The sequence below is a fragment of the Gobius niger genome (assembly GCF_951799975.1).
Source record: "Gobius niger genome assembly, chromosome: 23".
Classification (NCBI taxonomy): Eukaryota; Metazoa; Chordata; class Actinopteri; order Gobiiformes; family Gobiidae; genus Gobius; species Gobius niger.
In genome coordinates this window covers 11105940-11132175 of record NC_136874.1, presented here as the reverse complement: position 1 = coordinate 11132175, position 26236 = coordinate 11105940, and the positions used below count along the sequence as shown (strand labels likewise).

The following is a 26236-nucleotide window of genomic DNA, read 5'->3' as shown; positions in this document are numbered from 1 at the left end:
CTCGAGGAACCTCTAGTCTAATTCTAGTCGTGTTTCCAGTGAAGCTCTTTGATTTGCCCAGAACGTTGTTATTTTTTCAAGTAGGCTAAGCTATTACTACTATTACTTTTATTATCTCTCAAGATTGGAATTGTCAAAAATATTGTAATGAACCTTTTTTTGTAAAGATGTAAATAATACTGTACCAAGAGCCTGGATGCTGTGATGGCTTGGCTAAATAGACTGTTTGATTATGCTAATTTACATATTTTATGTTTAGTTTAATTACATTAGGCCCCTAAATTAATTGAAATTGAAATTTTATCGGCCACAGTTGGCAAAGTACAACAGCTGCAGTTACTTCGGCAATATTTTGTGAGATTTTAGCTGTGAGAGTATTCAAAAGATGACTATTACCACCAATCCCAATACAAGGCTCAAATGAGCGTGACAGCAGTGACTGAAATGCTCCTGTGCTGTATACGGTTGTGTCTGTGCTAACAAATGATCCCAGTCACTCACTCATGTTTGTTGATATTACATGTCCCATCAGTGTTTCTACTCCTCATCCCAGCTGCTCCAGAGCACATTACCATCAGCCCTGCTTCTATTTATAATAAACCATTGGCCACAGGTGCTCCGATGGCTTTTTAATGGCCTCGGCGACCGCGTCGCGGCAATGAGACGTTAAGAGCAACACTTAAGAGAATACACAGGCAGGTGGCAGGATGAGCCCCGGCTGTGGCACGCTCACCAGAGTCGCCCGTCACATGAGAGGAGGGAATAGCAACAGCAATAAGAACACTATTTACTACTGGGACTGTCACAGCAAAGTTCAAGGCGGAAACTCAGGGCGTTTTCACACACGTGGGTGTGAAAACCCGAGACTGCCCTATTTTCAACTGCATTTACTTCAAAGTTAGTTCAGTCCGTGTTCATTCGTACCCGCACTAGCGATGTACCATCAGCCACGTCACAACGATCAGCTGTTCAACGAACTTATTCCCAGGACAACGGGCATCGATCTGTCAATGCACCGACACGCATATTCAAAATACAATAAGGCTGATATGCGAAGTGAGGGGGAAATAACCTTAATCGGCTCATGGACAGGGAAGCTTTACCAAGCTTTACGGCAGGAAGGGAACGAGGGGCAGAAGAGAGACATACTTTGTTGAAGTAAAGTTAATCCATTTTGCGTCAGAGTTTTAATCCAAAGTTCAGCCCAAGGTCAGTGCTTCACCTGTTTCAGCCGGAGCACAGTGCTGCGGTTGGATTCACACTGACCCAAAAGTGCCGCTCTGGGGTCGAGCTCCAGGTCGACTGCAAACGCCCTCAGTTTGAGAATGAACTCTATATTTTGTTATTTGGTTGCTTCTTTGTCCATTGGAGTCACTACCATTTTCTGCCCTAATCATGTGTTAAAAATGCCTTACCTTACCTTGGCCAAGGTAACGTTAAGGTGTACCTTATTGTCCCTGTAGGGAAATGTGTCATGCTGTGTCCCTCAGTCATTCACGTCCCAGTTGTCGTAGCTTGCCTTGCCAGTGTACAGTGTTTGTTTATTGGAACAATGGAGCAAAACCCAGAAGTCAGGACTTGAGTGTAGCTTGTGTTGAGGTGCAAGATAAAGTGAATGTGCTTTGAAGGAGGAAGCAAAGGGACGTATATAAGAAGCACCCATGCAGGAACTTTAGCTTTAGCCTTTTGATATATTATGTGCTATGTAAACAGTAGCAACCAATCGAACCATTCACTTACAGCACACAGTCATTGTTTATACTGCCCTATTGGTCAGAAGTGGTTTGCCCATCAAAATGCCATTGCAGTTGGCATAAAGCTTGGAGAAAAACTGTCATGACCATCCAGCTTAAGAGATGAATGAGTTGGGAGATGTTTGTATACAGTACATGCCAAGTTGTGATGGTCTGAGTCAACTGGATGAGATATTTGGAAATATCAGTGTAATCTTTTCACGGTCAACTTGGCCGAACGTACTTCTAAATATATGGTTTGTCTAAAGCCAGGGGAAGCAGGCACTGTAGTCAGAAACAAGTGGTGGGCTATTTGTGTGAAAGCCTCTCTGACTCAACCGGGCTAATTTGAGGCCTGCTGTAGCTATTTATTGACACCAGAAGAAAGCTATTTCTTCTATTCAGATGGAGCGTGCTGGCAGGCTTGCCTGTACCGCCAAAGCTAAGCCATTGCTCTTTGAATTGTACAGGGATTTGCATCACAGAGAGAGAAAAAATATTCCCAGGCTAGAAAACCAAGGGCTGCACTCAAAATCCTATTTCATTATTTAAATATAAAACGATTTTATTACATTTTGTTTTTTGTTGTTTTTAGATCAAATGTACATTTTTATGAACACCTTTAGCAGGCAGGTCCTCTCTCGTTGTTGTTCCTGTTGTTCCTCCCATGAGAGTCTGTTTCATTACGTTTAAAAAATATTGTTTGTTTTCAGCAAATTGTGCTAAGATAAGGCTACGAAATAAATTGGGACCAAAACAAGGCCAAAATGGACTAAACCAAAAGCTTTTGCAATTTCTAAGTTACCATGCATTTAAAGTCTTGCAAATTGAGTGCACGCGGTAAATCAGGGGAATAGTGCAGTACTAGAGCGCTGTTTGCTGCCCGGTCCACACATACCACAAGTGATGGCTAAACCCAGAGGTCGCGACCCCGTGACGCTGGTTTAGCAGGTTCCAAACATGCTCCACATTGTTTGGCACTTCCGTTCTGTACCTTCACACTGACACAAAACTCAACCCTATGTTTGGCCATTTCAGAAAATAAAAGCAGTATAAAATGTGGGAGGTAGTAATTTAGCTTAGCTTTTTGGCTGTGATCACGATATTTTGCTAATATACTTGTTACTAATGGATTTGTCCACTGTATATTCCATTAAACGATGTTATGTTTATCCAAGATGTAAAAATACAGAATCATTTAAATACATTTTAGTTTAGTTACCATGCATTTTCTTTTCAGATAAATGGGGCTTCTTGAGATAGTGAATATTGTGTCACGTACTATTGCAACAATAAGTTGGCGTCATTTTGATGGTTGTGTGGATTTAGTTTCTTTACTTGCCATTTACAAGTGAAAATAGTCCAAAAAAAGAAGTGTCTTCTGAAAGTGAAGATGACAAACAATTTGAGGCTTTTTCTAAACAGTAGAGGTCCAGCAGATGGTCCCTGAGGTCAGACTGCGAAATCCCTGACTTGAAGATTAATGGTATTCTAATGGTAGTCCTGGATTCAAAACGAAATGTTGAATAAAATCTTCTCTTACAAACATTTATTCCCAGTGAAGTCATAAATCAGACGAGTGGTGACACCGGCTCCGTTGGTTACAGCAGTTGTACCTGGATTCAAAAGTCAGCAGTTTGATGATGCAGACGGCCCTTGTTCTCTTGGGCCTGAGTGTTTGAGCAAATGAAATCCCATTGAATAAAATCCCATCCGAGCCCACGCATTACAGCAGCAGTCCTCTAAAGTTAGCCTTGGAGAAACTCAGCAGCTCCTGACACTGATGGAGGGGATCCCCTGCGGTGACATCATCCGGCATGGACGCCGCATTCCTCACATGGGTCACATGGGAGTTGTAGTTCAGCGGAGGTCCCACCCCCACAGTGCCGGGAATGGGGCAGCAGTGCCAGCCCATGGGCTCCCCCTCTCAGCAGCAGCAGTGGTACAGCCCCCTCAAGCCCCACTCCACCACACGCTGTGATGGGAGGACGTGAATCATAACGGGCTACGCAAGGTGGAAGAGTTCAGTCAGAGCAGAGAGACTGGAGGGATAGAGTCTACTAACTGTGGATGTTGTTGCGTAGATTAACTCGTTTTGAGGGGATTACGACAAAGGTGTTCAATGTTGACCTTTTGGTAAGACGTTTTTGCTTCTCATTCTAACACTAATCTAGAATATGTTAATGTATAACTATTAACTGCTTCCATTTTATTAAGAAAAAGGTGTATGTAATTTGAGTCTTCCATTGTAACCATTTCGGGTATTGAGTAACAATTATTCATATTCAATTCTTTTGGACAAAACTTTTTTTTCTTTCAGTTGAAATGTATATTTTTATATGGGTATGTTCTGTTGAAAAAAGTTCTCGAAGCTCCACCACTGGTTGAGAACCACGGACACAGATATGTAGACATTGTTTTTCAGTGTTTCCAGTATTTGCTGATAAAGAAAGAGTCAAAAAATTAGCTTTTACAATGTTTAAGCTCTTACAAGGAAAAAAATGTGGTTCCTAAAATAAATAATTAATGCTATTTAATGCCTTTCTTTACAGTTGTGTATGTTCAGCTTGTGAAGTTGATGCGATTTTGAGAAAAAAAAAGGCCACTTTAATGCTGATCTGATCTGACTGGCTGTAGAGATAAGACACCTGCCGTTCTAGTTGAGTGAGTGCGAAAGTAAATCCATGCGTCATCATTATCGACAACCTCGGGGGGACCATTTGTTTACAGCTTTCAGTGCGGCTTCCCGGCTCCTCGCTGCTACTGCGGTCCGCACGCTGCTGTTGTTGACACGGCTTTTCAAATAGCTGCGGTCGGAGCGATCCACCATCTGTCCCCGGGGTCGCTCAATTTGGAAGCCCGCATAGGCCCCAGACACATATATATATGTCCGGGATCGCTTTGCAAACACATGAGCTATAGCGTTGGAGGATCACTTTCTTCATGCGGGTAGGGCGAGACAATGAGCAGCACATTTTATTGAGGGATGTGTTTGTGTAAGCTCTCAGTCAGCCAGGACTTTTTTTCTGATGCCTACCCTTAGAACGAGCGCCTAGATTGAGGTGGAACAGCTAAGCATGCAGAAGCTTCACTGATGAAACACCTTCACCTCAAATAACCCAGTTAGTATGACAACTCAGAAAAACTTTGCTCCAAATAGCAGGGATATCTAACAAATGATGCTTGATAGATATTTTAACTTAACACGGGGCCCACATTCTCTGAATTGACTTTCTTAACCTTTTAAGATGTAGAACGTGAATTACCGTTAGGATGTTTTGGATGTCTTACAAAACCAAAACCACTGATGGCATTACGCAAAGTCATTGCTATCCTGCTAACATGATTCAGCAGCCAGAAATCAGTGCTAACTAAATAGACAGCTCATCGTTGCCAGTAGAGCTCTGGCCATGTGTGCCCACACTGACGCAACGTGACAGGGGCCTGAGTCCAGCAAATGGGCTATTATTAGCACCGCAGGAGCTGGGCACATGCTGGAGCTTCAGGTCAAAATAGATGTTTACAGTCGGGTCCATGGGATGATGTGTGAGAGAGACTGAAAAATTTGCGATCGTTTTGCAAGTATACTGTCTAAAAAGGTTTGGATGCTGTGACCCATATCACTACAGCACAATGGTTTTGTTTTTGCTGGCATTGTTTTGTTCTTTGCAACGTGTCTGCATCTAAGGACTATTAATGACAACCAATGTCCTCTGTCTTTGTTTTAGATGCTGATCACACTCAAGGCCCTATCGACGGAAGCCTATATGCCCGGGTCCGCAAGAAAGAGTCCCTGGAGGGGGTGGTCACTATCAACGGCCTCCCAGTCCATGAAAACCCTCTGACCAATGCGGACACCTCCCTCCAGACGACGAGCCACCCTCTCCAAACCACCGACCAGACCCTCCCCGTCACCGGCCCCACTGCCCTCCCCGCGGTCGACCACACCCTCTCCGTGAGCAGCGACTCCGGGAACTCCACCGCATCCATCAAGACCGACCGCACCGATGAGCACAGCCAGTCCCTTCAGGGCGGGGTGATCGCCAACAACCCGGCAGTCGCCCACCCGCCCATCAGCCCGCAGGAGAAGAGAGAACTCGACCAGCTTCTGAGCGGACTCGAACCTCCCAACCAACGGCAAGCCTACCTGTCGACATCCACCAGCCCAGGAGGTGGAATTAGGCACCTTGTCCCAGCGCAAGTCCACGTCAACGGAGGTCATAACAGAGCGATCGGGGCGCCCACGGGGGAGCGGGAGACAGATATTCTCGACGACGAATTGCCGAACAGTCAAGAAGGCAACAGCGTGGACAGCTTAGGGACCATTTCTTCCTTGGAAGGTCACGCTACTCCGGCGGACCTCTACTACCAATCGCAAACTCCTGTCAGCCAAAACGACGGGCCCTACCTAGAGAGAGGGGGTGAAAAGTTGACCGAGATGCCGGTTCACGGATCTAGAACGCCCACAACAATGCAGGAACACGACTCTCCGTCCCCGCAGGGAGGATACAACAGCTACCAGAACGGGAACGGAATGTACCGCTCGCAATCCTTCGGGAACCAGCCGGGCAGCAGTCCGGAGACCAACCCCAAACTCATGCCGAGAGCCCCAGAGAGGAGCACCAGTAGCAGAGATGCGGTTCAGAGAGGTCTCAACACGTGGCACCAGTACAGCCTCCCCGACGACCCGTTTGGTCCGCCTCTGCAGTCCACCCATAGCCTGCCCCATTTCCCCACCACAGCCTCGCAGCGGGACATCGAGCAGTCCATCGAGGCCCTAAACATGCTAATGCTAGACCTGGACCCCATCAACTCCCACATGTCCAAATCCCACAGCGCGCCGCCCGGGGAGAACAACCTCAGCGCGTCCCAAGTTCCCTTTTCCCAAACGTTGGCGAGGCCGTCCTACCAGGCGGACTCCGCGATCCATGGGTACAACAACAACTCCAGTCCCGTGAACAGCGCCTTCCATCAGCCCCAGCGGTCGCCCGGGAGGGTGTCTGCAATCCCCAATCAGAGCCCGGTCATGGAATCGCCCGCTTTCTCCCCGCAGCGGCCCAACACCAGCTACCAAAACACCACCCCAACGCACACCCCTGAACCCTACGTGCATTCGAGGCAAGCCACCCCCCACTACACCGAGCAGTCCAACTTCAACCAGCAGAAACCGGTCAACTCTTACCAGGGCGGAATGGTGTCTCACTCCCCCGAGCTCCAGGGTCCCTCGCCCTACCAAGGCTACAGTGCCTCCTCCTCCCCCATTCCCACGCACACGCCCCAGCCCAAGGAAACCTCCTCCACGTCTTTGGCCAGAGAGCAGGATCCAGAGGAGGAGCTTAACTTGGAAGGCCTAGTGGCTCATAGAATTGCAGGTAAGAGAGCATAGTCTAATTTTTGGCAAGGTATTCATCCCAGAGTCACAGTGAGGTGTTGGAATTTGGTTGTTAGCTTGTAGCTTTCAGTTTGCAGCCGTGGGTTTTTTGTATTAACGCTTTACATTCACTGACTAACACCACACATGCGACTATACTTTTCACTATATGCAAACGCTTTCTTTATGAAACACAGCAGCTATTGTCTTCTGTGGTGTTTAGGATGTAACATTGTCAGTTCTACCAAGTGTCGATAAATTGCGTGGGTCATACTGTATATTTTACCCATTCAAATCATGTTTTACGTTTTTCATTTTTCTCACCTTTATTTTCTGTGGACTGTCTCACTGCACTCTCCACTCCTTCTCCTCCTCCTCCTCCTCCCGCCTCACCTCCACAAACCCCCTGACCTGCTCCTGCCCCTGCCCAGAGTACAACGCTCGAATCCGGGGCATCAGCGAGAGCATAACCCCCCAACAGTCCGACCGCCTCCGCTCCTATTCTTTCTCTGGTTTGTCATTTTTCCACTCACTTTTCTGTTCAACCTTTTTCTTATACTTTTGCACTTTCTGCGCAACCTATTCATTATTTTGCGAGCGATTTCTGTCTTGGCAAGTGTATTACATGATTTTGGGTGAATCCAGGCGTCCGATCGAGAGGAATGACCCCAGAAGTGACGCCAGAGTCGGGCCGGCGTCGGACCACCAGCGAGGGCCAGTACCAGAGCAGCCTCGAAAACCGCTCGGCTGTAAACTCTCCAGACTTCACCCAGAACCTGGCCCTCAACCCCGGAGGACGACCAAGAGATGTACGTACCACTGGATTGTTCTGCCCTTTGTTTTGAAAGTTGTAATCTAAAACTACAGTATTCTGCATCATACACCCCATCTCCTCCCAGCTTTCCATCTAGATAATATGTAACCTTTGTGTCTGCCAGGGCCCTATGCACAGCTACCGCGAGGCTTTCGAGGACCACGAGACCAGTGGGAGTCCCACGTTCCGAGGCAGCGGTGAGTGCTCCCCTCTGACCGCATGCTTCCAAGCGTCACCACAGACTCCTTACTACAACATGTGTTGGTTCAGTCTGCAGTTAGAGACTAGAGGCAGAAAAGGACCATTCTTAGTTCCAAAGCTTTTATTACACAAAGGGAGTACATGAAACACATTTGTATAGTAAGTTGTTTGAACACATTCACATGCACTAGTTTCTTATTTCCATAAAGAAGAACTCGGCTGGCCTGTCTGGGAAGCAGACAAAACAATGAAAGGTTTGCAAATAAGGCGTTTGAAGCACACACCCATCTTTCTTTTTCCTACTCAACTACAGCTACATGCTCCTGTGGCTTTTGACTTTGTTGAAGTACTTCTCAGCTCTTTTTGACTCTGGTGGTATAACCTGGTCTCATACGTTAGCATCTGCGTTCATAATTTCCTATGAGTTGGCAGCTGTCAGCTTGTCTTGTATGGGTTCTTATGTTTCTCATTGAGTTCAACATTCCAGTCAGGAGAATCAATATTTACTGGTTTGAATATATATCTTTGCTCATTTTACCACTGGTTTGAATGCTCAAGGTCGCTTTAGTACATACAGTATGACATACAGTATGAGTTAAAAAGAAGCAAACCACTGTCCACGCAACATATTTATTTTGACATCCAGCATCAAACTAGTAGCAGATAAAATGCAGTTTCTCCACGCAGTCATGAGCCTCCCACACCGATCCATTGAACACCAGAGCCCCACAGGTCGAGGTCACCGCCGGACACTCCGGCTTACCCCCCTGCCCCCAGGCCTCGTACCCGGCTGCGTTCCCGTCCAGCCACAGCCACTGCCCATCCAGAAAGCGCAGACCCATCCACACGTGCTGAGTGGTGACACCCTCCATCAGCTCCCTTTGTATCAGCATCAGCTCTGTCTCTGAGGAGATGGACGCGAGGTCTTTGTGGTGCACCCGGCAGTGCTCCATCGCTTCCTCCCAGGTCTTCTCCTCCCTCACAACATGCACGCTGAAGCAAAAGAAATGTGAATCCATATTGGGTGGTGCATCATGCCACTGGTAATTGATGAGAAGTCCGTAATCTTCATTCAGCGCAGGATTTGGCTGGCCGTTATCCCAAAAGAACGTCGTCACTTCTCCACCTCCGGACCACCGCCATTTCGATTTATCGCTCATGTTTCTCAGAAGTCCAAACCAGATGTAGCTAGAATAGTCCCCAGCCAGATCTCTGAGACGGTCCATGTCCGATTCGTCATTGACCGGAGCGAGATCAGCGTACTCTGTTCGGCAATGTGAAAAAGCATCAGACCAGTTTTTTTCCTCTTCGATGTAGACATACTTGCTGAGGGTTATGGATATGCCCAACAGTGCAATGAGCCAGAGGAACGCTGCCATGTTTGCAGGAGAACTGACTTGGTTTGGGTATTTGATTTGACCTTCACCAATATTTGCATGGGTTACGCCCACCTCTGTCAAATCGCAGGAAAACTGTTTTTATTGATAGCGCTCTCTACATGTGAACAAACCTTGTCTTGTCTTTACAGGAAAGAAAATCTATCTATCTATCTATTATGTTACATTGTTTGTGGTGTAAAAACTGGATTTCTTGTATGTATGTATGTATGTATTGTACCGTCAAGTGCGCGTCTGAGCTTGTTTGCTTATTTGCCTGAAAAACAAAATACTAGGTGGAGTGATCCCAAAGCTAAGACAACAGTGTGCGGAAGGCTCTTCTTTCTTGTTTCGAATACAAGGGAATTGTATTCCCTGCCAGGTCAGGATTTATCAATAAGGCAATTCAAAGTGCTTTAGTTACACAAACTTACAAGAAGGCAGATACAAATCAATCCATAAAACATCAATATCAAGGGAGAAAAAACACTTTGTGTTTGATAATCACAGCTTAAAATGAACTGTTTTCAGCCTGGATTTGAACGTTGTCAGAGTTGAAGAAAAGAAAAGAAAAAGCGGAGCCTCGGCCTCACCGTGTTTAGTCCTGACTCTAGGACGAACAGGAGGTTCAGAGCTGAGGTGGTTCATATGGCTTTGATATGTCAGAGATGTTCTTTGGTGCAGAACTGTTTTAAAAGTGTATTCTCTGAGCACCAGGAGTCAGTTCCGAGATCTGAGCACTGAACTAATATGCACTGCAGCTGTCTTTCTAAAATGTCAGCCAGTAGATTTGGATGTAATCGGAATTGAATAGATGATGCAAGTGGTACATTTTCAAGCCACACAGAGCTTCAACAATGGTTTTCCATTTGGTTTAAGGTGCACGTGTTTCTTATGTGAGGATCAAAATTCTGGACGTGATCTGAATTTACACAACTATGGAAATTAACATTGCATGCACACAGGTCAAAACAAGTGATGTGAAATTTAAAAAAAGTCAACCTCAGTAACAAATAAGTTTGAAATATACAATATATATTATTTGTTTTTAGTTTTTTTTGTTTTGTGAGGATGACTTTGTAAAAAACAAACATTTGCTAATAACTGAGAACCCATCCAAATGTTGGATTGTGTACTTTAGAAATGTGGAGCACAGTTTTGTGTTTTTCTTAAACCCAGGAAGTACAGATCAGAACGCTACAGCCGTAGAAGAAATGACAAAGTTAGTAGGATTACTCAGAAATGACTGACTATTCTAGGAAAGTTTTTGATGAGGGAACAGTGTAATAACATGAAAAGCTCAAAAGCGTCTCCTTTAAATGAGGCACAAAAAAAAAAGTCATCACAAGGTGGAACCAAGTATGTTGAGCTGTGGAGAGGAAGACTGACTAAAGATCAAGCATTACTCGAACATGAAGAAATGACACTACACAACAGTTTTATTTGTTTTTTTATTGCATGAGGAAATGAAGTAGCATGGTTAAAATCATGTTTTTAACTCCATCATGTCAGAATGTAGGACCTTTATGTAAAGAAGTGACTTATTTACTATGCAGATTTGAAATTCTCCGCTCACCTTTAGCTGCAGTACATACTCACGACAAGCCCAAACTTATTTTACTGCAAATCGTCGATCATGGCCCCGGTTACTTACGAATGAATTCAAACAAGCAGGATGTGATGTTTTTAGTCGCAAATAAATTGGAATCTCAAGTTGTAGTAAGAATCTGTCCAATGATACACAAAAGGCAGAAGAAAGAAGCCTCTACCCACAAAGCCCCACAGCCCATGCCTGGTGCAGGACACAGAGACATCGCATCACCATCTGCCCTTTGTCCATCCAACCACAGCCACACCCTGGCGAAAATTGCAGACCCATCCAGACTTGCTCTCCGATGTTCCTTTTGCTCAGTTCTCTGCCGATGTAATACATCATTTAGAATTGTGGTTTGAATGTGCAAGGTAGCTTTTATAGTACATACAGTATGAACTTACAGTACATAGTTAAAAAGACTATGTTTGGAACTACTGTCAATGCAACATATTTATTTTGAGCGTCAAACTAGTAGCAGATAAAATGCAGTCTCTCCACGCAGTCATGAGCCTCCCACACTGATCCACCGAACACCAGAGCCCCGCAGGTCAAGGTCACCGCCGGACACTCCGGCTTACCCCCCTGCCCCCAGGCCTCGTACCCGGCTGCGTTCCCGTCCAGCCACAGCCACTGCCCGGCCAGAAAGCTCAGACCCATCCACACATGCTGAGTGCTGACACCCTCCATCAGCTCCCTTTGTATCAGCATCAGCTCTGTCTCTGAGGAGATGGACGCGAGGTCTTTGTGGTGCTCCCGGCAGTGCTCCATCGCTTCCTCCCAGGTCTTCTCCTCCCTCACAACATGCACGCTGAAGCAAAAGAAATGTGAATCCATATTGGCTGGTGCATCATGCCACTGGTAATTGATGAGAAGTCCGTAGTCTTCAACCTGCGCTGGATCTGGCTGGCCGACATCCCAAAAGAACGTCGTCACTTCTCCACCTCCGGACCACCGCCATTTTGATTTATCGCTCATGTTTCTCTGAAGTCCAAACCAGAAGTACTTAGAATAGGCCCCAGCCAGATCTCTGAGACGATCCATGTCCGATTCGTCATTGACCGGAGCGAGATCAGCGTACTCTGTTCGGCAATGTGACAAAGCACCAAACCAGTCTTTGGCCTCTTCGATGTAGACATACTTGCCGAGGGTTATGGATATGCCCAACAGCGGAATGAGCCAGAGGAACGCTGCCATGTTTGCAGGAGAACTGACTTGGTTTGGGTATTTGATTTGACCAACACCTATATTTGCATGGGTTACGCCCACCTCTGTCAAATCGCAGGAAAACTGTTTTGATTGATAGCACTCTCTACATGTGAACAAACATTGTCTTGTCTTTACAGGAAAGAAAACAAAGTCAAAATCTATTTTGTTACATTGTTTGTGGTGTAAAAACTGGATTTCTTATGTATGTATTGTACCGTCAAGTGTGCGACTAAGCTTGTTATTTGCCTGAAACAATTTGACTGAACAAAGTACAAGGTGGACTGATCCCAAAGCTAAGACAATAGTGTGCGGGAGGCTCTTATTTCTCGTTTTCAGTACAAATGGCAAGGAATTTTAGTTTGTTTGTAGAAGAAAAAATACTTTGAGTTTGATAATCACAGCTTAAAATGAACTGTTCACAGCCTGCATTTGAACGTTGTCAGAGTTGAAGAAAAGAAAAGAAAAATGGAGCCTCGGCCTCACCTGATTAGTCTTGACTCTAGGACAAACCGGAGACCACTCCCTGAGGTTCAGAGCTGAGGTGGTGCATATGGCTTTGATGTTCTTTAGTGTAGAACTGTCTTAAAAGTATATTCTCTGAGCACCAGGAGCCAGTTCCGAGACCTGAGAGCACTGGACTAATATGTACTGCAGCCGTCTTTCTAAAATGTCATCCAGTAGATTTGGATGTTATCGGAATTGAATAGATGATGCAAGTTTTACACAGAGTTTCAACAATAGTTTTCCATTTGGTTTAAGAGCGCACATGCTTCTTAAGTACATCAAAATTCTGGGCGTGATCTCAATTTACGCAGCTATGGAAATTTTGCAAATAAGGGCTTAACCTTGCACGCACACAGGTCAAAACAAGTGATGTGAAATTCGAGTGAAGTCAACCTGAGTAACAAATAAGTTGTATGTTTAAAGAGAATATAGAGTAATGTCCCTCCATAACCTTGTCCTTATCGTTGTGACCCAAACTCAGATTTCTCTTTCTCTCAACTCTCCGAACACTGCAGCATTTTCGGTATCAATGCCCATCAAAAGGTTTATTACAACCAAATAAAACAAAACAAAAAAACATCCTCTGTCTTAATCATATGAAGATTTAGAAGTGTGTTTATCCCCCTGTTTATTTCCCTAAACCTGAAAACCTGACCAATGGCAACTGTGATGGGAGCAAGATAATTTGTCTTTTATTTTTAGATTAATTTGAACAAAATAGAATGAAAGAGGTGTCAAAAGTAATGTCTTGGTAGTGATCCCCACATTAGACAAAAAACCTCCAAAAACACATTGATCCCATATGCTGATCGGGGATTCTTACATTTATATTCACAATAACACACAATAATAATAACAATAATAATAATGATGACATATTACCTAAAAATAAACAGCAACACAAAATGTTTCTCACAAAATAGCACATTGAAAAGGGTCAACAAACTTACGACTAGTGACTAAGCTATTTCTAATCCAAAGCAGTTATTAATTAGAAGTATAGAGATTCTTTTAGTTGCATATGAATCGTAGTCTTGCATTGCAGTGTTGATCAGTCCAATGATGCGCCAAAGTCGGATTGGATTCAGAATCAGTCTCTTGTGTACTGTCAGTGTTTCGCGTCCGAGTGGTTTCTACCCGCAAAGCCCCACAGCCCATGCCTGAAGCTGGACACAGAGGCAACCCTTGACTATCCGCCCTCTGCCCGTCCATCCACAGCCATTCCCCGGCGAAGAAGTGCAGACCCATCCAAACCACTTGGTTCGTTTTGCTCAGCTCCTTCCCAATCTGCTCCAATTCAATGTCGTCTCGCGGAATAGCCAGTTTCTGTCCAGTCATTTTACAGTGGTCCAGAGCTTCCATCCAAGTCATCATTTCTGCCACCAAGTCCACAGCGGAGCAAAGGAACGGGTGCGCATACCGTGAATATTCATCATACCACTTGCCCTCTGCCATGGCACCATACGTTTGCCTGCTCGATTCCGGTTGCGTTGTTTGCCAGAAGAACTCCTTCACCACTTCTCCGGATGGCCAAACCCAACCGGTTTCGCTCTTGGCATCGCGCTTCAGTCCAATATAGATCAACTTCGTATTTTCTCCAATCACTTCCAAGGCGAGATCCAGGTCCTGTTGGCCGTTGATCACAGCCAAGTCGACGTGGTTCTTCATGCAGTAAATTCGAGCTTCCTCCCAAGTCAATTTTTCAAGCACCAGAACATATTTGGCAAACGCTGGAGCTAGCCTCAGCAGTAAAAGAACAAGCAGGGTGGCATCCATGGCGCTAAGAGACCTGCGGACTTGGCACCCAGAGAAGACAGAGCTACAAGGGTGTGACTCCCTACGTTTAAATTGACTTTTTGTTAGCCAGCATTTGTGTAGCTTTTTCAAACAGTTCTGTTGGGTCGAAGAAAGAGATGGGTTCAAAACAACCTAGATTTGTAAAATACATTTGAATGTACATCTTCACCTGATTTGGCTAAAACTCCCGGCTTAAGTGAAGGACATGCAAAAATAACACTACAGGGTTTCAGGGGCTTATGTGTTGTTGTTGGCAAATTGAACAGAATAACAACAGACACAAAATCCAACAATACTTCAAAGAATTCATGCCGCTGCTTCACTTTGAATGTTTGTATTGTCTTAACTGCTCCTGATCTAAATCAATCATATTTACAGTCTTTGAAAGATAATAAGAATACAGATGCATCTGATCGGATTACAATTTTCCGATACTGGCCAAATCTTTTTATTAAGATTTGGTTTGGGGAATGTATACATTGTGTTACATCATGCAGACTTTTTTAGGTACTTTGGACACTTCTGAAGCTTCATTTTCACGTTCGAGACACTTGAATGTAATACATGTGCGGAGACATAAAAGTCTCATTACTGAGCTTATAAAAATGCCACAGTTATCGTCATCCCTTAAAACAAAATCCTTCAGGCACCTAAGCATTGATATTGTTAGTTTTATCATTTGTGAGATTGACTTTTTGCTATTTGCTCAGAACCCATCCAAATGTTGGATTGTGTACTTTAGAAATGTGGAGGACAGTTTTGTGTTTTTCTTGATAACCCAGGAAGTACAGATCAGAACACTACTGCTGAAGAAGAAATTACAAAGTTAGTAGGATTACTCAGGAATGCCTGACTACTTTAGGAAAGTTTTTGATGAGGGAACAGTGTAATAACATGAAAAGTTTAAAAAGCTTTTTCATGTCTCCTTTAAAAGAGGCAAAAAAAAAAAAAGTCGTCAAGGTGGAACCAAGTATGTTGAGCTGTGGAGAGGAAGACTGACTAAATATCAAGCATTACTCGAACATGAAGAAATGACACAATTCAACTGTTTTATTTATTTTTTTATTTCATGAGGAAATGAAGTAACATGGTTAAAATCATGTTTTTATCTCAAACATGTCAGAATGTAGGACCTTTATGTAAAGAAGTAACTCATTTACTATGCAGACTTGAAGTTCTCTGCTCACCTTTAGCTGTAGTACATAGATAAAAGTCAAGCCCAAACTTATTTTACTACAAATCGTCGATCATGGACCCGATTCTAGCAAACTTACGAATGAATTCAAACGTATGTGATGTTTTTAGTCGCAAATGCATGGCAATCTCAGGTTGCAGGAAGAATCTGTCCAATGATACACAAAAGGGGGGTTATCACTACTTGTCACCTGCGAGGAAGAACCCTCTACCCACAAAGCCCCACAACCCATGCCTGGCGCAGGACACAGAGACAACCCTTTACCATCTGCCCTTTGTCCATCCAACCACAGCCACTCCCCGGCGAAAAAGTGCAGACCCATCCAGACCCGTTCTCCGATGTTCCTGTTGCTCAGCTCTCTGGCGATCCGCTCTAAGTCTGCGCTGGCTCTTGAACTAGACAATTTCTTTCCAGTCTTTTTACAGTAGTCCAGAGCCTCCTCCCAAGTCATTATTGCTGTCACCAAGTGCACCGGCTCCACCGTAGTCGGCGCTGCTGTTGTCGGATGAACAGGACCGCTCGAAGAAGTCGTCTCCACTGAGCAAAGAAACGGGTGGGCATGGTAAGAGTAGTCATCGTGCCACATGCCTTGATATATCCCACCATTCTGTTCCTTGGTTGAAGATGGTTGGTGCGCTGCCCAAAAGAATTTATTCACCACGACTCCGGACGACCAAACCCAACCGGTCTGGCTCGTGGAATTGCGTTGAAGTCCAATCCATATGACCTGTGTTTCATTTCCAATAGTTTTCAAAGCCAAGTCCTGTTCATTTTTGTTGTTGATCGTAGCCAAGTCGGAATGGTTCGTTCTGCAGCAATTTCGAGCACCTTCCCAAGTCAGTTGTTCGGTCACCAGAACATAGTTGCTGTACACCGGAGTAATCTGCAGCAGTATCAGAACAGGGAGGGCGGCATCCATGACTCCAAGAGATCTGCACTTGGAAATATCTGTGAAGGAGAGAGCTGAAGGGTGTGACTCCCTGAGTTTTTAAACAGTTTTTGGTAGTTAGCATTTGCATTGCCTTTTTAAACAGTTCTGTTTTGTAGTGTTTAGAGACGTGTACTAAACAGCTTTTACCATTGAATCAACATCTTCGCTTATTTGGTTAAAACTCCTGGCTTCACACTTGTTTTTCACCTTATTCTACACCTTGGGCTTTTTAAAGTAAAAGTTTGTATCTATATTTCTTAGACCTACTCATGTTCTATACGATACGGTACTTACTTTAGTTGGTTTACTTTGAAGACTTGATAATTGACCATGAATTAAACAATAAAGCACAATCTTCTTAAGTTTGTTGATATAGTTGCCAGTTCTATTGAAAACTGAAGTCATAACAAATGCCAGCAGCAGGCGAACGGACAGTACTTTACTGTTTTTTGCATGTTTTGACTTGTAATACACTTCGACCACAAATGATCACTCTGATATGTCCAGGTTTTTCCACATGACACCATCCCACTCATGTCCCATTGTCAAAGGTGACCGTATTTGCATATGCTTTGAATTGGTTCCAGGAACATAGTGAGTGAAAGTGAGAAAAAGGTTGGCCTTTGATTTGAAAGTGAAATGTTGTCCCCGACCAATGAGCAATGGATTTCACCAGGTCTCGCATTCTTCTGTTTTAATGTAGAATTTCCCCTTGATATTGAGGAGAACATGGGCTGTTGTCATACTTTATTAAAGACTTCTACAGAGGCATTACTTTGTGGAAAAGACAGACACATTATCCTTTGAACCTATTTGAGCTTGCAAGGATTGTATTTATTGTTGTTAACATTTATTTTCCTTAAAGGGCTCGATGCAAGTTTGACATTTTATACTCAAAACTGCCATCTCATGTCATACGTGTAACTGCAGCTTCTATATTAAGCTCATGCATGACGGCACTTTGGACCCGAATTAGCACCTTTTTGAGTTAGAGGCAGTGGTGAACAGGTCTGGGCTCATTCTGCACATTAGGACATTGCTGGAACATGTACGGGGAGGAAAATACATTGTTTTAACATGTTTAAACTCTGTATAGTCCCTTTTAAGGAAAGTTCTTTATTTGCGCCTTGTGTGGTGGGTCTGTTCACAATTTGAAAGCGAAAAACCAATGCAAATTGTCATTTTGCATACCAAACTCTGCCACTTCTGAACAAACTATAAAGACATATTGATGCCATCCGAACACACATTAGCATGCTCCAACAAAATAAGTTTATATGTAAAAGTAACACACTGCATGAAATATATAGTATACTTAACCACCGCATTCTTCATACAGCATGTCATTTGGTGCCACAACTCTCTCTGTATTAGCAAGCAGGCCAGATACAGTATATACGAGATCTATGCCAGGTATAAACATGCACTAAATCATAACTCAATGGGCAAAATCACTTCAAGCAAATGATTTAGATTAATAACAGATAAAATGCAGTCTCTCTCCACAATTATGCGCTTTCCACTTTCTGACCTGTCCGCCGTTGAGCACCAGAGCCCCACAGGACAGTCTCTCCCCCGGACACTCTGGCTTATCCCCCAGTCCCCAGGCCTCGAACCCGGCTGCGTTCCCGTCCAGCCACAGCCACTCCCCGGCCAGAAAGTGCAGACCCATCCACACGTGCCGAGTGCTCACGCCCCTGTTCAGCTCCTTTTGTACGAGCATCATCTCTGTCTCTGAAGAGATGGATGCAAGGACTTTGTGGTGCTCCTTGCAGTGCTCCATTGCCTCATCCCAGGTCTTCTCCTCCCTCACCACGTGCACGCTGTAGCAGAAGAAGTAGGAAGCGGCGTAGGAGGGTACATCATGCCAGCGGTAGTTCAGCAGCTGCCCGTACAGACTTTCGGCGGTGTTGTCAGGTTGCCTAACGTCCCAGTCGAACCTGGTCACCTCACCCCCTCCGGACCACATCCACCTGTCGGGATCACTCGTGTTCCTCATCAGTCCGAACCAGATGAAGGTGTGATAGTCGCCGGCGAGTTGTTTCAGGAGCTCTGTGTCGTACTCACTAGTTATCGGAGCCAGGTCGGTGTAGAAGTTCTGGCAATGTGTCAGAGCCTCGTCCCAGTACTCGTGTTGCCTAATAAAGACATATTTCCCGATTGCTGAAGATGACATCCACAACAGTAGAAAGAGTGTGAGACATGGATGCATGGCTGCCAGAGATTTGGACTCCTCAACTGCTCTTGCAATGGTGTGCGAGTTCAATGTATAGCTTATGTATTTCACATTTGCATAGGGAAGGACGCTTTCTGTCAAAACATAAGACACAATGCACTGAATGCTTTGAATATGTGACAAAGAGCTATTACAGTACACCAAGGAACACAATGTCCTCAAAGCTGAAGATGGGAACGCCTTTCTATAGCAATAGAGAGACACTGTCATAATCACATATAGAAGAACAGTGCATTTTTAATTGATTATTATTTATTTACACAGAGCAGCATAGTGGCACCGAATTCCACAACTACTAAAGCATGTACAATAGGTCCCGCTCTGGGTCCTGGTCTCACCTACTAAAATAAAGTACTAATAAATGGGATAAATGGGACCTCCCAGATGTGATGTATATTGTGGCCTCTTCAGTTTTTTTTTCCTCGGATAGCTGTAGTTACTGTGTTGATCCCATTGATTAAGTGCGAAGTTCATGTCACTTGCCGAGCAACACAGCGCTGTGACATCAGCAACAGGAGCGGAATCTGGTTTGGAGTCTTATCTAATTTTCCGAACATTGAAGACACTTTTTAAATATAAAAAGGCTCTGTATGTGCCTTTCTATGACATTGATTGTGCTCAGGCTGAAAAATAACTGGTAGAAGTGAAATAGCTTGTTCACAGGGTAACTTTTATTTATAGCATAAATACACATATATTTTCAGAAGAGTGATATGAATTAAAGAGTATATTGCAAGCTGCTAGCTGCTACTACAACAACCTACTAATTAGTATAAGAATGTGTGTTTTTTTTTTTTTAGTAGCAAAGAAAATACAGCTTCTCATCACAGCTTTGAACATTCCAGTCTTTGACAATTGTGTCCTCCACCTTGTTCCCACTGATGAGCTGTGATGTTCCTGTCACCTGCAGAGCTGCACAGCCTTGTAGCGCGGGACACCAAGGCTTACCCCCCAGACCCCAGGCTTCATACTCCAGGGGCTGTCCGTCCACCCACTGCCAGTCCCCAGCCAAAAATCTCAAACCGATCCAGACTTGTTCAGTGATCTCTGCCTTGCTCAGTTCTCTCTGCATAAGCATGAGTTCTGTCTTCGACGCCACACTGGCCAGGTCACGGTGGTGACTCCTGCAATAATCGAGTGCTTCCTCCCAGGTCTTTCTCTCCCTCACCGTGTGGACTCTGTAGCAGAAAAAGCTCCATGTCTTGCTTCGCGGCGAGTCATTCCAAGTCAGGTCTGTCCGTATTCCTCCTCTATCTTCCTCTCCTTTGTAGTTGTTAGGTTCGCCGGGATACCAGAAAGTCTGTTTCACTTCATCACCTCCGGACCATAACCACCGTTTTCCATTGTTTGGGTCCCGCATTAGTCCGATCCAAAAAATATGCCTCTTTGGAGCATTGTGGTCATCAAAAAGAAGATTTGCATCGTACTCATTACTGATAGGTGCCAGGTCGGTGTACTTGCTTCGGCAGTACTCTTGTGCATCATCCCAAGGCATAATCTTTCCAACATAGACATACTTTCCAAACGTTACAGACACGAGCAGCACGAGCAGTAAGCCATTTGGAGTCATGGCTGAGTTATGGGCAAGAAAGAACCTCGGCACAATTATTATCTGCCCTGATTTGCATGGGGTGGTTCTGTGACGCAGCCCTGCTTTGGATCTGAATGTCCTGATCGTTTAGCTTTATTACCTAAAATCACTTTGCATGGTAACACTTTGCATTGACAACTTCACATGCAAGATTCCTGCCATGTGGCTCCCTGAGTAAAGACTTAAAGCTTTAAAGTTGGATGGATGGATGGATGGATGGATGGATGGATGGATGGATGGATGGATGGATGGATGGATGGATGGATGGATGGATGGATGGATGGATGGAAAAAAATGTGTGATAATTTTGTTGTCCAATGCTGTGTGCAGTGCTGAATGTGATGATCGATCGATCGATCACATAGACACAAAGAGTTCACTGGAGTTCACTTGCACTCATCCATCTGGACTTTTTAAATAAAATTCTCAAGGCATCATTGTATGCATCTGTACGTTTCTGGAAACTGGACTTTTTTTAATTCACCCTCAGATGTGCGGTGTACAGAGATAAGCAATAGGCTCGAAACATTGCTAGTTTCACCTGTACAGAGCAGGAGGAGAATGGTTTTAAATAGGCACTAAGGCTGGACTTGAATCGCCTTAAAGTGAACTCCACATAGGCGGTCATTTTCTAACTGTAAATGTGGGCGGAGTTTGGTGTTTAGTGCAAATTTGAGCTGCAGACGAACACCAGCAGCCTGGTCAGACGGTTCGGCCATAAATTGTTTTACATGAGGAAAGTGAAAGTTATAAAATCATGGCATTTGACAAAGAACGGACAACATGTGCCAAAGATTCTCTATACCAGGTATAAACTTGCACAAAATCATAACTTAATGAGCAAAATCTCTTCAAGCAAATGATTTAGATTAATAACAGATAAAATGCAGTCTCTCTCCACAATTATGCGCTTTCCACTTTCTGACCCGTCCGCCGTTGAGCACCAGAGCCCCACAGGACAGTCTCTCCCCCGGGCACTCTGGCTTATCCCCCTGTGCCCAGGCCTCGAACCCGGCTGCGTTCCCGTCCAGCCACAGCCACTCCCCGGCCAGAAAGTGCAGACCCATCCACACGTGCCGAGTGCTCACGCCCCTGTTCAGCTCCTTTTGTACGAGCATCATCTCTGTCTCTGAAGAGATGGATGCAAGGACTTTGTGGTGCTCCTTGCAGTGCTCCATTGCCTCATCCCAGGTCTTCTCCTCCCTCACCACGTGCACGCTGTAGCAGAAGAAGTAGGAAGCGGCGTAGGAGGGTACATCATGCCAGCGGTAGTTCAGCAGCTGCCCGTACAGACTTTCGGCGGTGTTGTCAGGTTGCCTAACGTCCCAGTCGAACCTGGTCACCTCACCCCCTCCGGACCACATCCTCCTGTCGGGATCACTCGTGTTCCTCATCAGTCCGAACCAGATGAAGGCGTGATAGTCGCCGGCGAGTTGTTTCAGGAGCTCTGTGTCGTACTCACTAGTTATCGGAGCCAGGTCGGTGTAGAAGTTCTGGCAATGTGTCAGAGCCTCGTCCCAGTACTCGTGTTGCCTAATAAAGACATATTTCCCGATTGCTGAAGATGACATCCACAACAGTAGAAAGAGTATGAGACATGGATGCATGGCTGCCAGAGATTTGGACTCCTCAACTGCTCTTGCAATGGTGTGCGAGTTCAATGTATAGCTTATGTATTGCACATTTGCATAGGGAAGGACGCTTTCTGTCAAAACATAAGACACAATGCACTGAATGCTTTGAATATGTGACAAAGAGCTATTACAGTACACCAAGGAACACAATGTCCTCAAAGCTGAAGATGGGAACGCCTTTCTATAGCAATAGAGAGACACTGTCATATTCACATATAGAAGAACAGTGCAATGTTCTGACAGGAAATCTTTTGTAAAACACTGTGTTGTGTCGCGACAAAGTTTTAATAACCATTGTTAGCCCCGAAATGAACCCTTCTTTGGAACGCCAGGGTCTTCACAAAGGTTCTTATCTTGCTCATTACTGATTGGTGGCAGATCAGTGTAGGTGCTGTGGCAGTACTTTTAAAAGTATGAAGCTTATTCTGTCCCACATAGACGTACTTTCCACATGTTAAGACACCAGTGCAGGAGCAGTATCCAGTATGGCTGTCTCATGACCAATAGGAACCTCAGTCTTAGATAGAAGAGCATGGATTTGCATGAGGCTGGATCACGCTAAACACATGTTTTCGGTTGTATCAACAAAAGAAAAGTCCAGATTGATTATTTATGAATTAGATGAACTAGATTGCCCATAATATTATTGAATAATAATAGTTGTTTTTTTAATTGATTATTATTTATTTACACAGAGCAGCATAGTGGCACCGAATTCCACGACTACTAAAGCATGTACAATAGGTCCCCCTCTGGGTCCTGGTCTCACCTACTAAAATGAAGTACTAATAAATGGGACCTCCCAGATGTGATGTATAGTGTGGCCTCTTCAGTTTTTTTTTCCTCGGATAGCTGTAGTTACTGTGTTGATCGCATTGATTAAGTGCGAAGTTCATGTCACTTGCCGAGCAACACAGCGCTGTGACATCAGCAACAGGAGCGGAATCTGGTTTGGAGTCTTATCTAATTTTCCGAACATTGAAGACACTTTTTAAATATAAAAAGGCTCTGTATGTGTCTTTCTATGACATTGATTGTGCTCAGGCTGAAAAATGTAATGAAAAATAACTGGTAGAAGTGAAATAGCTTGTTCACACTGTAACTTTTATTTATAGCATAAATACACATATATTTTCAGAAGAGTGATATTAATTAAAGAGTATATTGCAAGCTGCTAGCTGCTACTGCAACAACCTACTAATTAGTATAAGAATGTGTGTTTTTTTTTTTTTAGTAGCAAAGAAAATACAGCTTCTCATCACAGCTTTGAACATTCCAGTCTTTGACAATTGTGTCCTCCACCTTGTTCCCACTGATGAGCTGTGATGTTCCTGTCACCTGCAGAGCTGCACAGCCTTGTAGCGCGGGACACCAAGGCTTACCCCCCAGACCCCAGGCTTCATACTCCAGGGGCTGTCCGTCCACCCACTGCCAGTCCCCAGCCAAAAATCTCAAACCGATCCAGACTTGTTCAGTGATCTCTGCCTTGCTCAGTTCTCTCTGCATAAGCATCAGTTCTGTCTTCGACGCCACACTGGCCAGGTCACGGTGGTGACTCCTGCAATAATCGAGTGCTTCCTCCCAGGTCTTTCTCTCCCTCACCGTGTGGACTCTGTAGCAGAAAAAGCTCCATGTCTTGCTGCGCGGCACGTCAATCCAAGTCCGGTCTGTCCATATTCCTCCTCTATCTTCCACTCCTCTGTAGTTGTTAGGTTCGCCGGGATGCCAGAAAGTCTGTTTCACTTCATCACCTCCGGACCATAACCACCGTTTTCCATTGTTTGGGTCCCGCATTAGTCCGATCCAAAAAATATACCTCTTTGGAGCATTGTGGTCATCAAAAAGAAGATTTGCATCGTACTCATTACTGATAGGTGCCAGGTCGGTGTACTTGCTTCGGCAGTACTCTTGTGCTTCATCCCAAGGCATATACTTTCCAACATAGACATACTTTCCAAATGTTACAGACACGAGCAGCACGGGCAGTAAGCCATTTGGAGTCATGGCTGAGTTATGGGCAAGAAAGAACCTCGGCACAATTATTATCTGCCCTGATTTGCATGGGGTGGTTCTGTGACGCAGCCCTGCTTTGGATCTGAATGTCCTGATCGTTTAGCTTTATTACCTAAAATCACTTTGCATGGTAACACTTTGCATTGACAACTTCACATGCAAGATTCCTGCCATGTGGCTCCCTGAGTAAAGACTTAAAGCTTTAAAGATGGATGGATGGATGGATGGATGGATGGATGGATGGATGGATGGATGGATGGATGGATGGATGGATGGATGGATGGATGGATGGATGGATGGATGGATGGATGGATAACATACAGCACTGCACACAGCATTGGACAACAACATGATCACACTTTTTTTTTTATTATCATTTAGGCGACATATAAACTTAAACATCAGGTTTCTCAAGACAGCATGCAAAGTATTCACTTGATCCGACACAAAGAGTTCACTGGCACTCATCTATCTGGACTTTTTAAATACAATTCTCAAGGCATCATTGTATACATCTGTACGTTTCTGGAAACTGGACTTTTTTTAATTCACCCTCAGATGTGCGGTGTACAGAGATAAGCAATAGGCTCGAAACATAGCTAGTTTCACCTGTACAGAGCAGGAGGAGAATGGTTTTAAATCGGCACTAAGGCTGGACTTGGGTCGCCTTAAAGTGAACTCCACATAGGCGGTCATTTTCTAGCTGCAAATGTGGGCGGAGTTGGTGTTTTGTGCAAATTTGAGCAGCAGCCTGGTCAGACGGTTCGGTCATAAATTGTTTTACATGAGGAAACAATGTTATAAAATCATGGCATTTGACAAAGAACGGACAACATGTGCCAAAGATTCTCCAAATTCTGTTCACTGGCTAACTGCAGGTGGAAATTACAACCTGGTACAATGCATCTCTCCTTTTTGAGGTTAATGTATATTTGACATTGTCCCTGTTCAAATAAATTAACTAGATCTCCAAGAAGCTGAGGAAATAGAAGACTGCAGGGAAATAGCTTTTTACATTGTAAAGTTTGATCACTGTATGACTACAAATCTAATTTCAGAACATTCATGCAATTCAAGAATAATAATTTCAAAATGATTTCTTTATGTAATCACACTTTTGCTATTACAAACAGTGACCTTCACGATAGGACATACAGTGAGGAGAATGATAATTGGTAGTAGTATTGTCATTCTTAGTGGCAAAGGAAATGTAGCTCGTCATCACACGGTTGTTCATTCCACTGTGTGACATCTGTACTTCCGCCCACTGCCGTCACCTGCAGAGCTGCACAGCGTTGTAGCGCGGGACACCAAGGCTTACCCCCCGGACCCCAGGCTTCATACTCCAGAGGCTGTCCGTCCACCCACTGCCAGTCCTCAGCCAAAAACCTCAACCCTATCCAGACGTGTTCAGTGACGGCTTCTGTGAGTGCGCCCAGTTCTTTCTTCATCAGCATCAGCTCTGTCTCCGATGCCACACTGGCCAGGTCGCGGTGGTGCCTCCTGCAGTGATCGAGGGCTTCCTCCCAGGTCTTCTTCTCCCTCACCGCGTGGACTTTGTAGCAGAAAAAGGTCAATTGGTCAGTACCTACTAAGTCATTCCATGTCAAATCTCCATAAAGGACTCCTTTATCTTCTTGGCAGTTGTTGGGTTCTCCACGACTCCAGAAAGTTCTTGCCACTTTGCCGCCTCCGGACCACAACCACTGCTCACAATCATTCGGGTCCTGCATCAATCCAATCCAAATGTTGCCATGCACGCGGGCGGCATCGTTCAGTTCAAAAAGCAGGTTAGAATCATACTCATTACTGATAGGAGCCAGGTCGGTATACTCTTGGCGGCAGTGGTCTTGAGCGTCGTACCAATTCTTCACCTCCTCTACATGAACGTACTTGCCAAACGTTGCAGAAATCGTTTGAAGCAGCAGAAAGACCAGACTGTTTGAAGCCATGGCTGTGTTATGGCAAAAAACTGAGCTCAACGCAATATAGACATAGACATGGATTTGCATGGGCATGGCAAGCGGCAAACAAATAAGT

General features: G+C 44.6%; 1 protein-coding gene across 1 annotated transcript in view; it reads left to right on the top strand.

The window, feature by feature from the left end:
• tns1a (tensin 1a) overlaps nt 1-26236 on the top strand; it is a 130619-nt gene that overhangs the window by 75507 nt on the left and 28876 nt on the right. The window contains 3 exon segments of the mRNA XM_079581436.1: nt 5462-7105; nt 7750-7913; nt 8043-8115. Coding sequence (XP_079437562.1) covers nt 5462-7105; nt 7750-7913; nt 8043-8115 — 1881 coding nt within the window.